Source organism: Oncorhynchus masou, chromosome 15, assembly GCF_036934945.1.
Source record: "Oncorhynchus masou masou isolate Uvic2021 chromosome 15, UVic_Omas_1.1, whole genome shotgun sequence".
Classification (NCBI taxonomy): domain Eukaryota; kingdom Metazoa; phylum Chordata; class Actinopteri; order Salmoniformes; family Salmonidae; genus Oncorhynchus; species Oncorhynchus masou.
In genome coordinates, this window is record NC_088226.1 from 54,083,623 (window position 1) to 54,099,553 (window position 15,931).

The following is a 15,931-nucleotide window of genomic DNA, read 5'->3' on the forward strand; positions in this document are numbered from 1 at the left end:
GTAATTATTTCACCACTATGGCCTATTTCTTGCCTTACTTCCTAATCTTACTACATTTGCACACACTGTATTTAGATTTTTCTATTGTGTTATTGACTATACGTTTGTTTATCCCATGTGTAACTGTGTTGTTTGTGTCGCACTGCTTTGCTTTATCTTGGACAGGTGGCAGTTGTAAAGGAGAACTTGTTCTCAACATGCCTACCTGGTTAAATAAAGGTGAAATAAATAAATACAATTTTAAAAATTCCTTCGACCTCATGACTTGGTTTTTGCTCTGACATGCATTGTCAACTGTGGGACCTGAGATAGGTGTGTGCCTTTCCACATCATGTCCAGTCAATTGAATTTACCACGTTTCAAGTTGTTTCAAGTTGTAGAAACATCTCAAGGATGATCAATGGAAACAGGATGCACCTGAACTCACTTTCGAGTCTCATAGCAAAAGGTATTTCTGTTTATTATTTTTAATAAATTTGTAAAAATGGCTAAAAGGGGCTTTGCCAGTACGTGGTATTGTGTGTAGATTGATGAGGGAAAATGTGGATAATGTAAAGGGGGCTGAATGCTTTCCGAATGCACTGTATCTTCTTAGTCACATTTCAAAACAGGGCCAATGCATTCAACAAAGTTTGAAGAAGGCCATTCACTATATTTGAACCAAATCTCTATTTCCGATGTTAATGGCATTATTATAGAAGTGCCTAGATATTTGTGATTTTAATTGTTTTTGAGAAACTTACCCTACATACTACTTAATGCTTTTTTGTTGTTGAATTTTACCCCTTTTTCTACCCAATTTCGTAGTATCCAATTGTTGTAGTAGCTACTATCTTGTCTCATTGCTACAACTCATGTACGGGCTCAGGAGAGACAAAGGTTGAAAGTCATGTGTCCTCCGATACACAACCCAACCAAGCCGCACTGCTTCTTAACACAGCGTGCATCCAACCCGGAAGCCAGCCACACCAATGTGTCGGAGGAAACACCGCCACAGGAGTCGCTGGTGCACGATGAGACACCCCTACCGATCAAGCCCTCCCTAACCCAGACGACGCTAGGACCCACGGACCTCCCAGTCGCAGACGGTTACGACAGAGTGAACCCAGGGACTCTGATGGCACAGCTGGCGCTGCAGTACAGCGCCCTTAACCACTGTGCCACCCGGGAGGCCTTAATTTTTCATGCTTGTTCAGAAGTTATAGGGGCACAAAAAAACATGAACAAAGGCTTTAAAAACACCAAAATACTTCCTTTTAGAAACAACAACGCAGCCAGTATAGTGATGCAGGTCTTTAGATTTTGTACACATGAAATTGTGTCACTCTGACTTTATCCGCAATGCTATGATCCATACTGTGCAAATCAAGAGGTTTCCCCTACCAGCTCTGCAGCAAAATGGAATATAACATTGCAGATAAATTTACATTGCGGATACATTTACAATTCAGATATTTTTCATATTTTTTATTACATTGCAGATCAAATATACATTGCAGATAAATGTACATTGAAAATAGAGATTTGGCTCAAATAAAGTGAACTTCTCCTTTAACTATTCAGGTAACTACACTGTCATCATAAAATAACCCACTGGTACTACTAGGTCATATAGAACCTACTACAGCAAGGTCTCCACACCAGACCTGATAGTACAATCTCATTCTGGGTTTACGTGTATGCCGGCATTAGTCATGTAAATGCTATAGGCCTATTTTGGGTAAAGTCGTAATTGATGAGTACTCCGATTAAAACATCTCCTTTTATCTAGCTAATCGGAGTTTCTGCGGTGTTTAATCTGCGAATGTTCTATCGCAAACTGCACCAGTGAAAACGAAGAAGTGAGTTCGAAAAATCTGAAAGTAGGAAATCCAACACATTATAGAAATGTTTTTCACAAAATGAATGTGGCTTCTCAAAATAACATTGTCGTTGATAAAACGTTTATTTTGATTCGAATCCCCATAAGAACCAGATGTAGCAGCCTCTCTTCCGTCTCTTAAACCAGGTTATTATGTAAATCGCTTTTCTTGCAAGCATGATGTATAGTTGAACTTTTTCATCGAAATATCATATTGTAAACGTCAATTGGAACAAAATGTATGTCTTTATATGTTGTTGCATACGTTTGGTTGTACTTGTGTTATAAACATCACATTGGGCCCCCTCTGTTTTCTGTTGCCAAAAATCTTTGGTGTAGCTCCTCCGTGCGTACGGACGCTACCATTAACATTTTCACTTCCTGGTCTAGTACGCAGCTGTGAGAGCGAGCGAACGAGCAGGCATCCACGGCGTTGCTGTGACAGTGGGACCCTGGGAGCAGGAGAGGTCCACTCATTTACGATCCTCGGCTCAATACAGACATAACTTTTCAAGGCAACTGACACGTCTTAAAGGAGAACAGGAGAAAGACATCGGAAACCCCGAGAGGCGACCATAGTGATCCTGGACAGGGACAAGAAAAAGGTACTGGACTCTAATTTTGAAACTTATTTTAAACGTATCTTTCGTAAACCTAGTGTGCACTTCTCTGTAGGCTGTATTATGAGAGCATAGTCCATTCCGCAAAAAATGCTTGACGGCTTCTTTAGAAGTCTTTCATATCGATTTTACAGATATTTAAAGTAATTTTTCACAACTCGAAAATGACCATGGAATTATCAGGTCGAGTCAGACCATGATATTTTGTGATGGGGTTGATTTCTCAGTAAAGTAGAATATTTTGAATTGTATATTAACACCATTTGTTGGTGGTATTTCTTTGTTTAATTGCGTTGAGGTTAATGAAGAAACTGTCATGGATCCAAAACACTTTCCCCATATAGTTAAGTGAAATGGATACTGTTATTTGAAAAGCTGAACCCATAGGTTGCGGGCGATGAGAGACTGTGCTTGTCTGATGCCTGGGAGCAGCAGCATGTAGTGTCAAATGGCACATGCCCATGGACTTATGAGGTTTTCTGACGGGCGAGGGAGCAAGCAATGCTCCTGCAAGAGTTGGAGAAAGAATAGGCAAAAGTGGATTCTTCAAGACATTAGTGAACTACTGCACTGTTTAAAAGTGTTTGATGAATATTTGTATGTTTGGGTTACATCTGTCTGTCACTCTCTGTCTCTCTCTCATGCACATGCACACACACACCTTAAACAAATATTTGACAAAAAAATCACAAATCAAGTACCTTGAAGGAGTAGCATAGTGATTCATTGAACATTGAACACAGTTGTATATCTGGTACAAGCAGTCCATACAGATACCCCCCCCCCCCCCATAGTGCTCCACTTCCTCAGCCAATGATCAGATTTATGAGACTGACCCAGAAGTGAACTAGTGCTGACATTAGGCTTGTGGCATCTTTTGTAACAAAATCCAATGTTGGTGTTGCTTGGTTAAATAAAAAAAATGTATGGAAAAGATTTGTGTCACAAAATGTATTGATGTTTTGGTCATATTGTGAATGCCTTTCACATCCAGTAGCTTCACCATGGTAGGGCTGCCCATGGTAGGGCTGCAGCGCCAGCTGTGCCATCAGAGTCCCTGGGTTCACGCCGAGGCTCTGTCATAACCGGCCTCGACCGGGAGGTCCGTGGGGCGACGCACAATTGACCTAGCGTCGTCTGGGTTAGGGAGGGCATGTGAGGTTCCTAGGTCTCTCTCAACTGACTTAGGAGAATGGACAAATCTGTAATCTTTCTTTGTCTGTGAGTATGTAGCATGAGAAATATGAAACTCAAGAACTCAAGGCTTAAACTGCCTCTCTTCTGTATGGTCTACAGTTGCTGACTGAGTCAGCCCACCTGAAGCCAGCTCTCAGACAATATTGTCTTAGACTACGGCTCATTTTCAGAGTGCGTATCCTTGGCTGTCTGACAAGCCTAATTGTTTATGTTCACACTTTTCATCTCCAGATTTTTTTTTTTTTTGGGGGGGGGGATTGAAGGAGGAATGCCACTAGTGTTTAGACAAGATCCCTTCCTTTATTCTCCCTATTATTTGTATCACCTCATCTGTTGTTTGTTGTGGAAGGCTTAACATGGAGGAGTCATGTGAATTGAGCTTGTTTTTCGAAGCCACTTCTGAGGGAATGACTGCTGTCAGGGTGATACAAGTATCTATGTGTTGCATGAGCTCCCAGCTTTCACTTAGTGTTGATGTGTTTACAGTATAGTGAAGAGGCGAGGCCACACTCTCCCCTACTTGAATATAACTCAGAAATGACATAATATGAGGGAGTGAAGAGGCAATCTTATATCAGAAAGGAGAGAGAGGGGGAGTGGACAATCATAGTGGTGTCTTCAAAGGAGCACAGTGAGGGTGGTGTTAGGAGCAGGGGACAATTAGCATCTGCATTTCTTAGAGAGACTGAGAGCCTTTACTTTGAGCGAGTCATATGGGTTTGTTTAGTATTTTAAATTCTGTCTGGACGCTTCCTGGCAACATCACTATAGATAGTCTGCAAAAACATACTTTTCACTGCCTTTTCCAATGCAGTAGATATGTTGAAAAGCTTAACACATCAACATTATCTTTCTGAAAGGAAAACTGTTGCAAAACAGACCCCCAAAGACAAATGACAAAATCACTTTCAAGAGATTGTGAAAATCCCCATTCAACCAAATTTTTGTTATGTTTCCTAACTGAGCAAGGATTTAGTTAGTGTAGGGAGAACTTGAAGACAGTCAGTAAAGCTATTAAGTAGCCTTGTTTAAAAACACAAAGACAATCATAGGGGGTCTGATTAAGTAAACAAGATGAGAAATAGTTTTAATGGACACATTTGCTATATTGCTGCAAGTGTAATAACCCCACAATAAAATTAGACTCCAACAAAAAGTAATGAAAATAAAAGAGAGTTTGGCCAAGTAGGAAATTACTGAAAAAAGCCTGGAGGGAGGGGTCGGAAGGGGCGAAGAGAGGGAGTGAGGGAGGGCTGTGGAGATGGAGAGAGGAGAGGGGTTTACAGTTGCTCCACATTTAAGTTGGAACACAAAGCCCCCTTAGTGTTTTAGGACTGTATTATACCATGAACTGCTGCACTGGGACCCAGGGAACCAGAGGCACATTAAGCCTACATCTACCCCACTTACCTCTCTGTGTCGGGAGGGGCGGGGACTGCCCCTAACTTTTTTGTCAGGAGGCAAGCAACTTGTTCCCTCACGCTCGTCGCCAAATAATTTCCCATCTGCTTCCGATTACCTTTGCCTACAGTTGGTTTGCCACCAGCCATCCCATCTGAGCCAGTGTCTCTGCTCTGTTCTTTACTCAGACACACTGAGAGAGCGATAGAGGGGGAATGGAGGGAGGTGGGCAGTGTGGCAGGGAACGGTATCAAAGATTGGGTTTGGGCCTCCCAATGACATTGCCAAAAAGGCTTAGGAACAAAAGTCACAATGTTACTGTAAATAGGCTTTTAACTCCTCTGTACACTTCAAAGTGCGATGGTGAAAAGGACATCTTCGTTTTAATGTAATAATAACCAATGTTGCTTTTTCAAAGGCCATTTTTGATTTCCCAACAAATGCCTGATCTGTGGCTAATGGCCTATTCTCGCTGTGTGTCTACCTCTATCCTGTAATGGGGCCAGGCCTCATTAGGCCCAAAGTGAGTGTGGGTCATTTTCCTCCACAGCCACTGACGTAGCACCCACTTCCAACCCTACTCAGCCTAAGCACAGCGTTTTAAAAGATCAATGTCTTCCATTCTGCTTTAACTCATTTCAGACCAATAAAATAGACACAGTGGCCCCCAGGTCGAGACTTGCAAACCCTAGTCGTCAGATTGTCAGCCACAGTTTTCCTGTGACAGGAGGAATGATTGATTAGCTGAAGACGCAGTGGGAGATGGCTGTTTATGAGGCACTGACTACAGACCAGATATATTTGTGTTGTCAGAGGGGAACCATTTGGGTCAGGTGGATCTCATGCCCTCTCTCTCTCCCTCCCCACTCTCCCCTCACACTAACCTGTTTCTCTTCCACAGAGAGGCCACAGTACATTATAGAGTCCGCTGTTGCTGCTGCTGTACTCAGAGACAGTCTCTCTATCAGAATCTTCTCCTGACCGTGGTTCTACCAGAAAGACAGAAGCAGAGAGGCTGTGTGTAAAGAGCTCTCCAGTACAGTCTCTGGAGCTCAATCCTGCTGCCATGGCCCTTGAGTGCACTGCGTCCCATTGGTGAGCGAGGGGCATCAGAGGGCAGAAGACATGTTGGGACAGAGGCCTGGGGACCGCACTGAAGCTTGCTGTAGTAACCATGGAAATGCTATGGAGGACCTTGGCCTGCATTGTTGTCATCATCGTCATGGTTGCCACCGAGGTCGCAGAAAGTCAGACTGCTGAAAAGTTCACCCAGTCACAAGGTGAGCAGAGATCGGGTCGACTCCATTCTTCTCTTCTATTTGACATAAATGGACATGTTTAAATGTATAAATGTTGATCCTGAATATACAGTATGATTGCAGTATGTTATTATTACTATCATATTGTATTATTCTCTATCCTGAACTGTGAAAGTGCTTCAACATTTCCAGTCCTGGTGCCTCACTCAAACAGGTAAAGGACCAAATCAATGAGCTGTTCCATACAGTGGGGAGGGCGTCTTCTAACCTGACCCACACACCATGGCAGTGGCCCTGCTAAACTTGAACCCTGCTCTCACAAATCAACTCCAGAGACAGAGAGCCATGCGCCAACCCCCTAACACTAACCCCACCACTCCTCAGCCAGACCAATCCCATTTAGGCTCGGACGTAAATACCCAGAGTGTCCATGGATTGTCATGCAGAACAAGGCACTGGTTGTGTATTTCCTATGCTTAACCTCTGCACCCTGTACGTCATGTTTCCAATTGTCTGCCACACTGCTTCCTTAAAAACCACCACAGGCCATGTCACGAACGTTGTTGTAAGAATCAGACCAAGGTGCAGCGTGGGTTGGGTTCATTATCTTTATTTAATGTGAACCAGCAAAAAAACAATAAAGAAGAAAGAAACGAACGTGAAGCTTTGTAGTACTAACCAGCAACTATACACAAAATAAGATCCCACAACAAACAGGTGGGAAAAGGCTGCCTAAATATGATCCCCAATCAGAGACAACGATAGACAGCTGCCTCTGATTGGGAACCATACTAGGCCGACATAGAAATAATAAAACTAGAATGCCCACCCGAGTCACACCCTGACCTAACCCAAAATAGAGAATAAAGGATCTCTAAGGTCAGGGCGTGACAGGCCCATTAATTTAGGTTCTCTGTTTAAACTGAGCTCTCGAAGGACACTTTTTTTTTGTATAATTTTGTTGTTGTTGTATTTTACCCCCTTTTTGTGATATACAATTGTGATCCAATTACGATCTTGTTTCATCACCGCAACTACCCAAAGAGCTCAGGAGAGGCGAAGGTCGAATCATGTGTTCTCCGAAACATGACCCACCAAACCACGCTTCTTAACACCTGCCAGCTTAACCAGGAAGCCAGCTGCACCAATGTGTCAGAGGAAACACCGTTCAACTGACGAGCACTGTCAGCCTGCAGGCGCCTGGCCCGCCACAAGGAGTCGCTAGAGTGCAATGAGCCAAGTAAAGCCCCCTCCCCGGCCAAACCCTCCCCTAACCCGGACGACACTAGGCCAATTGTGTGCCGCCCTATGGGACACCCGATCATGGACGGTTGTGACACAGCCCAGGATCGAACCCGGGTCTGTAGTGACACCTTAGACCGCTGCACCACTCGGGAGGCCAGAAGGACACTTTTCTAACACAAAAATGAAACCAGCTTCATTGATGATTGACGGTAATATTTTTTTATTAGTTAGCATTTATCACAAGTATTCACTGGAAAATGCAACAAGTAGGTCATAGCTTAATTTGTTAATGGTTTGACATTCAATTGCAGTACGTCTGGCCTTATACATTACAGCACCACTGTTAGATTCCTCCACGCTAGTCATGTCTCCCAAAATGGATATTGACTCCTGGCCAAGTGTAAGTTGTTATCTCACAGAATGGTAACCCCTTTAAGTCATTCTAGATTAAAACCTTCAACAAAAACAGAATTAGAAAATGGGAAATTTGCTGAGGGCATGAAATCTGCAATTCTAGACAAGCTGCAGAGTATATTTGACTCGTGTCTTTGTGTTTATTTAAAAGAAAGAGAGGACAAATATGCAGACATGGCGTAGTTGGAGAATTGTTTTATTTTACAAATAATATTCTCTCCCTTTTCCCTTGAAATAAGTGAAAAATGAGGTAAGTTATTGTGGTAGTGGCATTGAGTCATTTAGTTCAGGGTTATTAAACCATTTCATGAAATGTATACAGTACCAGTCAAAAGTTTGGACACACCTACTCATTCAAGGGTTTTTCTTTATTTTTACTATTTTCTACATTGTAGAATAATAGTGAAGACATCAAAACTATGAAATAAAACATATGGAATCATGTAGTAACCCAAAAAGTGTTAAACACATCAAAGTATATTTTAGATTTTAGATTCTTCAATGTAGCCCCCCTTTGCCTTGATGACAGCTTTGCACACTCTTGGCATTCTCTCAACCAGCTTCACCTGGAATGCTTTTCCAACAGCCTTGAATGAGTTCCCACATATGCTTAGCACTTGTTCGCTGCTTGTCCTTCACTCTGCGGCCCAACCCAAATAATCTCAGTTGGGTTGAGGTCGGGTGATTGTGGAGGCCAGATCATCTGATGCAGCACTCCATCACTCTCCTTGGTAAAATAACCCTTACACAGATTGGAGGTGTGGTGGGTCATTGTCCTGTTGAAAAACAAATGATAGTCTCACTAAGCGCAAACCAGATGTGACGGCGTATCGCTGCAGAATGCTGTGATAGACATTCTGGTTAAGTCTGCCTTGAATTCTAAATAAATCACAGATAGTGTCATCAGCAAAGCACCCCCACACCATCACACCTCTGCCTCCGTGCTTCACGGTGGGAACCACACATGTGGAGATCATCTGTTCACCTACTCTGCGTCTCACAAAGACACAGCGGTTGGAACCAAAAATCTCAAAATTGGACTCATCAGACCAAAGGACAGATTTCCACCAGTCTAATGTCCATTGCTAATGTTTCTTGGACCAGGCAAGTCTCTTCTTCTTATTGGGGTCTTTGAGTAGTGGTTTCTTTGCAGCATTTCGACCACGAAGGTCTGATTCATGCAGTATTCTCTGAACAGTTGATGTTGAGATGTGTCTGTTACTTGAACTCTGAGAGGCATTTATTTGGTCTACAATCTGAGGTGCTGTTAACTCTAATGAACTTGTCTTCTGCAGCAGAGGTAACACTGGGTCTTCCTTTCCTGTGGTGGTCCTCAGGAGAGCCAGTTTCATCATAGCGCTTAATGGTTTTTGTGACTGCACTTGAAGAAACTTTCAAAGTTCTTCAAATTTTCCGTATTGACTGACTTTCATGTCTTAAAGTATGATGGGCTGTCATTTCTCTTTGCTTATTTGAGCTGTTATTGCAATAATATGGACTTGGTCTTTTACCAAATAGGGCTATCTTCTGTATACCAACTAATTGGCTCAAATACATTAAAAAGGAAAGATATTCCACAAATGAACTTTTTACAAGGCACACCTGTTAATTGAAATGCATTTCAGGTGACTACCTCAATGAAGCTGGTTGAGAGAATGCCAAGATTGTGCAAATTGTCATCAAGGCAATGGGTGGCTAACTTTGAAGAATCTGAAATATAAAATATATTTGATTTGTTTAACACTTTTTTGGTTACTCATGGCATGGTTTTTGCTCTGACATGCACTGTCAACTGTGGGACCTAATATAGACAGGTGTGTGCCTTTCCAAATTGTGTCCAATCAATTTAATTTACCACAGGTGGACTCCAATCAAGTTATAGAAACTTCTCATGGATGATCAATGGTAAGAGGATGCACCTGAGCTCAATTTTGAGTCTCATAGCAAAAGGTGTTAATACTTATGTAAATAAGGTATTTTCGTTTCTTATTTTTAATACATTTGCTAACATGTCTAAAAACCTGTTTTCATTTTGTCATTATGGGGTATTGTGTGTAGATTAGAGGTCGACCGATTATGATTTTTCCACGCCGATACCGATACCAATTATTGGAGGACAAAAAAAGCCAATACCTATTAATCGGCCAATAATATATATATATATATATATATATATATATATATATATATATATTTGTAATAATGACAAATACAACAATACTGACTGAACAATGAACACTTTTATTTTAACTTAATCAAATCTATTTAGCCTCAAATAAATAATGAAACATGTTCAGTTTGGTTTAACTAATGCAACAACACAGTGTTGGAGAAGAAAGTAAAAGTGCAATATGTGCCATGTAAAAAAGCTAACGTTTAAGTTCCTTGCTCAGAACATGAGAACATAGGAAAGCTGGTAGTTCAATATTCCCAGTTCTTCAATATTCCCAGTTAAAGAAGTTTTAGGTTGTAGTTATTATATGAATTATGATGTGTCGACTATTTCTCTCTATACCATTTGTTTTTCATATACCTTTGACTATTGGATGTTCTTATAGGCACTTTTGCCAGCCTAATCTCAGAAGTTGGTAGGCTTGAAGTCATCAACCCTAAGTCTAAATATTGCTGTTACATTGCACAACATTCAATGTTATGTCATAATTATGTAAAACGCAAGAGAACGCAAGAGAAGTGACACAATTCCCTTAGTTAATATGGCCTGCTAAATATTCACGTTTAAAAAATTATACTTCTGTGTATTGATTTTAAGAAAGGTATTGATGTTTATGGTTAGGGACATTTGTGAAACGAGTGTGCTTTTTTCCCGAATGTGCTTTTGTTCATAAATCTTCTTAGGGATATCCCCCCTTTTTTCAATTTTCACCTAAAATGACATACCCAAATCTATCTGCCTGTAGCTCAGGCCCTGAAGCTAGGATATGCATATTGCATAACTTGAAGTATGAGCAAACTACATAGCATTTAGTGTGAAGTCATCCAGGTACATTTGGGCAAATCGTGAAGGAGACATTTATATTCATATTACATTTTTCTGCAAGAATATCGTCAAATCTGTATACTTGGACTTTGATTTAGCATTTCCAGTATTAGTAGCCATATTATAAGTTCAACATTTGCAAACAACCAGTTTTCATAACTTCATAACTCTCCATATTCTTATAATATTTGTCCAAAACGAAAAGGCTGGCTGTCGCACAAGGTTAGCAGCCACATTTTCCCGACATACAGGGGGTTTCTGGATACTCCCGTAAAGCACAGCTCATTGCCTATCTAGCTCGCTTTATTTGACCCCGATTGGTGCTTATTTGACAAAATGACAGTCGATCAAGTGAAGACCACCCGTGTCATTGTCGTGCCATGAAGGCGTCGCTCTCTGACCAAATCTGGTGTCCTATAGGATATACTGCACCCCTAATGATATAGTGAAGTCTGGTTACATTCTAGGATCTCTGAGGAATACATACAAATGTGATTTGATTGGTTGAAACAACATTTAGGGTTAGATTTTCACAGATTCCTTTCTTTGCAAATTGAACGAGTGGAAATACAAAATCGATCATGCATGCTATATGGACCTTTTTAGGATATGAAAAATGATTTTATCTAACAAAATGACACTTCATGTTATATCTGGGACCCGTTGGATGATAAATCAGAGCAAGATTTCAGAATGTATGTACACATTTCAACTTCAGAGGTGAAAAAAGTGTTTTGTTGTTAGGAGCTCTCCTCAAACAATAGCATGGCATTTTTTTCACAGTAATAGCTACTGTAAATTGGACAGTGCAGTTATATTAAGAAAAATGTAAGCTTTCAGCCGATATAAAACTCTTGTATGTACCGACATTTGTTATTTCTATAAAATCGTGACACAAGGCGCTGCATGATTTACAACTGTCCCGTTGACGGGACGCCTATCCCTATTAAATCATCACCAATTTGCCGAATTTGAAGTAGGCTCTGATTCGATTAAAAATGAACAGGCGTCGCATTCATTATATGCAACGCAGGACAAGCTAGTTAACCTAGTAATATCATCAACCATGTGTACTTAACTAATGATTATGTGAAGATTGATTGTTTTTTATAAGATAAGTTTAATGCTAGCTAGCAACTTACCTTGGCTCCTCTCAGCCACAAGGTCCTTTTGGCGCTGCACTCGTGTAAAAGGTGGTCAGGCTGGCACGCAGTTTCCTCGTGGATTTCAATGTAATATGCCATAATCGGCGCCCAAAAAGGCCCATTACTGATTGTTATGAAAACTTTTTATCGGCTCTAATTAATCGGCCATGGTGATTAATCGGTCGACCGCTAGTGTAGATTGATGAGGAAAACATGTAATTTAATCCCTTTTAGAATAAGGCTGTGATGTAACAAAATGTGGAAAAAGTCAAGGGATCTGAATACGTTTCTAATGCACTGTATATGTGTATAACTTTCCCCTCAGACTGAGGATCCGCACCACAGTCTTATAACTCAGACAGTCAACTGTCCCAGGCCAAGACGTGACAGACAGACAGATAGACAGGCAGGCAGGCAGGCACGCAGGCAGGCAGATAGACAGGCCAACAGACAGACGGGCCGACAGACAGACAGGTCGACAGATACAGACAGGCAGACAGACACAGACTGGCAGAAATACTGACAGACAAGGAGACATGGAGGGAGACAGAGATGGTGACAGACAGGGCAGACAGAGCTGAGAGCAGAGTTATGAGCATTGAGTAGAGGAACTGCTGACAGGGCCCTATTGTGACTGAGGCTGAGATTGACTCTTTCAGCCAGGCATGGATGACAGACTGGAGAGAGAGACCAGAGAGCCTCTCACCACTCTGCCCAATCTAGAGACAGCTGCAGCACATCTGGTGCAGAGAGAGAGAGAGAGAAAAAGAGAAAGGGAGGTAGTAGCCTCTCTGGGAACGTTACAGTAAAAAGGGCCACTGTTCTCGTTTCCTTTTCTATTTTTAAAGAGGCTAATTAAAGGTTCCTTTCTTCTAAAAGCTCAAATAAACCAAATCCTGGGTAGTGCGTATGGCAGTTTATTTGATAAAAGGTGAGCACTCTTTTATGGGCCTCTCTGTTTTACCGGTTGTGTTTATTGGTAAGTAATGATAGTTTCTTCCTCCTGGGGATTAGATAATAGATCAAAATAATCTGAAGAATGGTTCGCCCTGTGGTGCCATAGAGCTGGGAGCAGCTTTCCATCAGTTTTATGCCCAATGTTGTCTTGTGATAACATGAGCACTGTGTGATGACCTATAGATGGCTGGGCCTCTGAACCAGTAGGGGACCTGGGAGAGGATCAGACGCCATGTGACCCTTCAGACCAGACTAAGACTTACTGTACTCTTATACTGTACAGACAACTTTGTTCCCCTCATTTCCATTGTACCAACCATATTTCCCTTTTGAAGTACCCTGCACATGTGGGCACAGTTCATTGGGAGAGGACAGACAGCCGTATGGCAGCCTTATGAAAACAGTGGTGGAGCCAAGTCAGCCCACTAGCTGCCTCACACTCATTAATTAGACAGGCTTATCAGGTGGCTGTGTCTGGACAGATTACTGCTGCGCTGCAGTGAGAGCGCCACAGAGCCAAGCAGGCAGGCAGGCAATCAGGGCACGCGGAGCAGCTGTACAGCTGTGGATCCATGTAGGGGTGGAGGGGGTGATGGAGGAGGCGAGATTGGGGGTACAGTGGACTTTTGAAACAATCTATTTTATCTGAATGCTGCCCAGTCCACTCCAGTCCTCCATGAGGCTTTCCTATGTAAATACCATGAAAATACTACTTTTTATTTGGGGCAATTTGTGTATGTTGTCTAAAACGGTGTAGGGTGTTATTCAAAGCTCCTATAACTGGCCGTTGCAGAATGTGCTGAAGGATGTGAAATGGGTCTAGGGGTTGGAGGGGTCTGGGGAGATGTAATGGTGCTTGCTGTTTGTTTATGCTGGCCTGGCCATGTATACAGAGAGGCCGGGCATAGACTTAAGGTACAGACACTAATCCCTGCCTGTTTACTCTCAGTGGGGAGGGATGTTTCTCCACAAAACAAGGCTAAAGGCCTTGATGAAAACTGGGCTAATTTCTGTTTACCTTTCCCCTGTTAGTGCAGTGTTTGGAGCGTCGTGTTTGGACAATAAATCTCCGGGCAAAAAGCCGGAGACAGGAAGTATACGATTTCAGGGTTGCCATGGAGACATCCTTTGGCCTTGGGAGGGATAGCGTAGACTAAGAAGTCCTCAAGAATCTCACTAATAACGACTGACTCTGGCCTGTCCTCGAGAGCTTTAAGCCTTGATGATAATGCACATACTGTATATTTTACCAAAGTTGAATTGAAATGTCAAATTTGACATTTGTGCTCTGTCGCTCTCTCTCCTCTCTCTGTCTCTGTCCAGCTACGTTCCTGTCCAGCCTGGGCCAGTATGAGATTGTCATCCCGGTTCGTGTGGGGCCGCAGGGCGAGACCCTGGACACAGAGGATGGAGGGGCAGAGAGCCCCAACCACAACCGGCGGAGCCACCGCAGTGCAGAGGACCAGCAACAGGACCTGTCCCAGCTGTACTACCAACTCTCCACCACCAAAACTAACTTCTTCCTCAACTTGACCCTGCAGGGGGGCCTGCTGTCCCACCAGTTCCGTGTGGAGTACTGGAGGAGGGGCCGTCTGGCCTGGAGCCACCCTTATGCCCCCCAGTGTCTCTATGTAGGCCACCTGCAGGGTCAGCCCCACTCCAGCATGGTGGCTCTCAGCAACTGTAACGGCCTGGTAAGAACCTGACCCATCTAGTACTGCTAGCACCACTGGCCTGTTGTCCTATAGTCTCTTGTCTTGTTGTCCTGATTTCCTGTTGTCTTGTTGCCCTGTTGTGTTGTTGTGCTGTTGTCCTTGGCCTCAGGGGACCCAGGGCTAATGGAGCTCCAGAGGATTCCTCTGAGTGTAACATTATGATTCTGTGTACGAGGTTAGCTCTGACCCTGGACTAGACCAGGGCATCTGTCTGGCCACATACTATTCTAGGCCTGGAACAGTAATGCACCTGCGTAAACAAGGTATTCCCAAAGCCCATTCTTATCACCAGATTTCCCCTGCTGGTCACAACTCATAACATCACTAAGGCATGTTCTCAGCTGTACGTCTCGACCATTCAGTAGCCAGCTAGCACCAACGCCCACGGCAGACCATTTTTAATTGAATGAAATCAGTCAAATAATGACAGATACAAGCATTCTCCTTGTCCATTTATTCTTGTGATGTCTTTACAGCTAATAACTAATTGGGCCCATAATAACAGGGGTAAATACAACCAAGGATTTAATCTGCTCACAAAGTGTTAATAAACCCCACACATAATTACTTGTGGTCAGACTAGCGTAACTTAATTCAGCAGGGAATCCGCTGTGTGTCCACGAGAGCATCACTAAACACATTACAGGATTAGGTGCACTCTGAAAGTGCGCCGCTATTGTAGAGACTCAGTGTGACCCTCGAAGGCTGCAGCCAAAAGATCTAATCAGGGGAAGTGTTACAGCGTCTCCCCATCTCCTCTCTGTGGAAAGACTCATGAATCCCCACTCAGATAGGATCACTCTCCCTATGTATCTGACCCACAGAACAGTTTAGGAGCGAGGTGAGAGCCTGTGTTTGTTTAGGCCCAGGCTGATGAGAGACTGATATGATTATCATCCAGGCCAGGTATAGTTACAGTATGTACGATATCAAATCAAGTAAAAATGTATTTGTCACATGCGCCAGATACAACGGATGTAGACCTAACTGTGAAATGCTTAAGAGCCCTTCCCAGCAACACAGAGTTAACAATTATAATATAAATTAAAATTAAAATAGCAACACAAGAGGAATAAAATAAAATACACAAGAATAGAGCTATATACTGGGAATACCTGT

General features: G+C 42.6%; 1 protein-coding gene across 1 annotated transcript in view; it reads left to right on the plus strand.

Moving 5' to 3' along the window:
- Positions 1–2,279: 2,279 nt before the first annotated feature.
- LOC135556458 (A disintegrin and metalloproteinase with thrombospondin motifs 10-like) overlaps positions 2,280–15,931 on the plus strand; it is a 64,144-nt gene continuing 50,492 nt past the window's right edge. Inside the window, exons 1-3 of the mRNA XM_064989684.1 lie at positions 2,280–2,466; positions 5,981–6,359; positions 14,421–14,791. Coding sequence (XP_064845756.1) covers positions 6,254–6,359; positions 14,421–14,791 — 477 coding nt within the window. The 5' untranslated portion in view covers positions 2,280–2,466; positions 5,981–6,253. The remainder of the gene's footprint in view (positions 2,467–5,980; positions 6,360–14,420; positions 14,792–15,931) is intronic.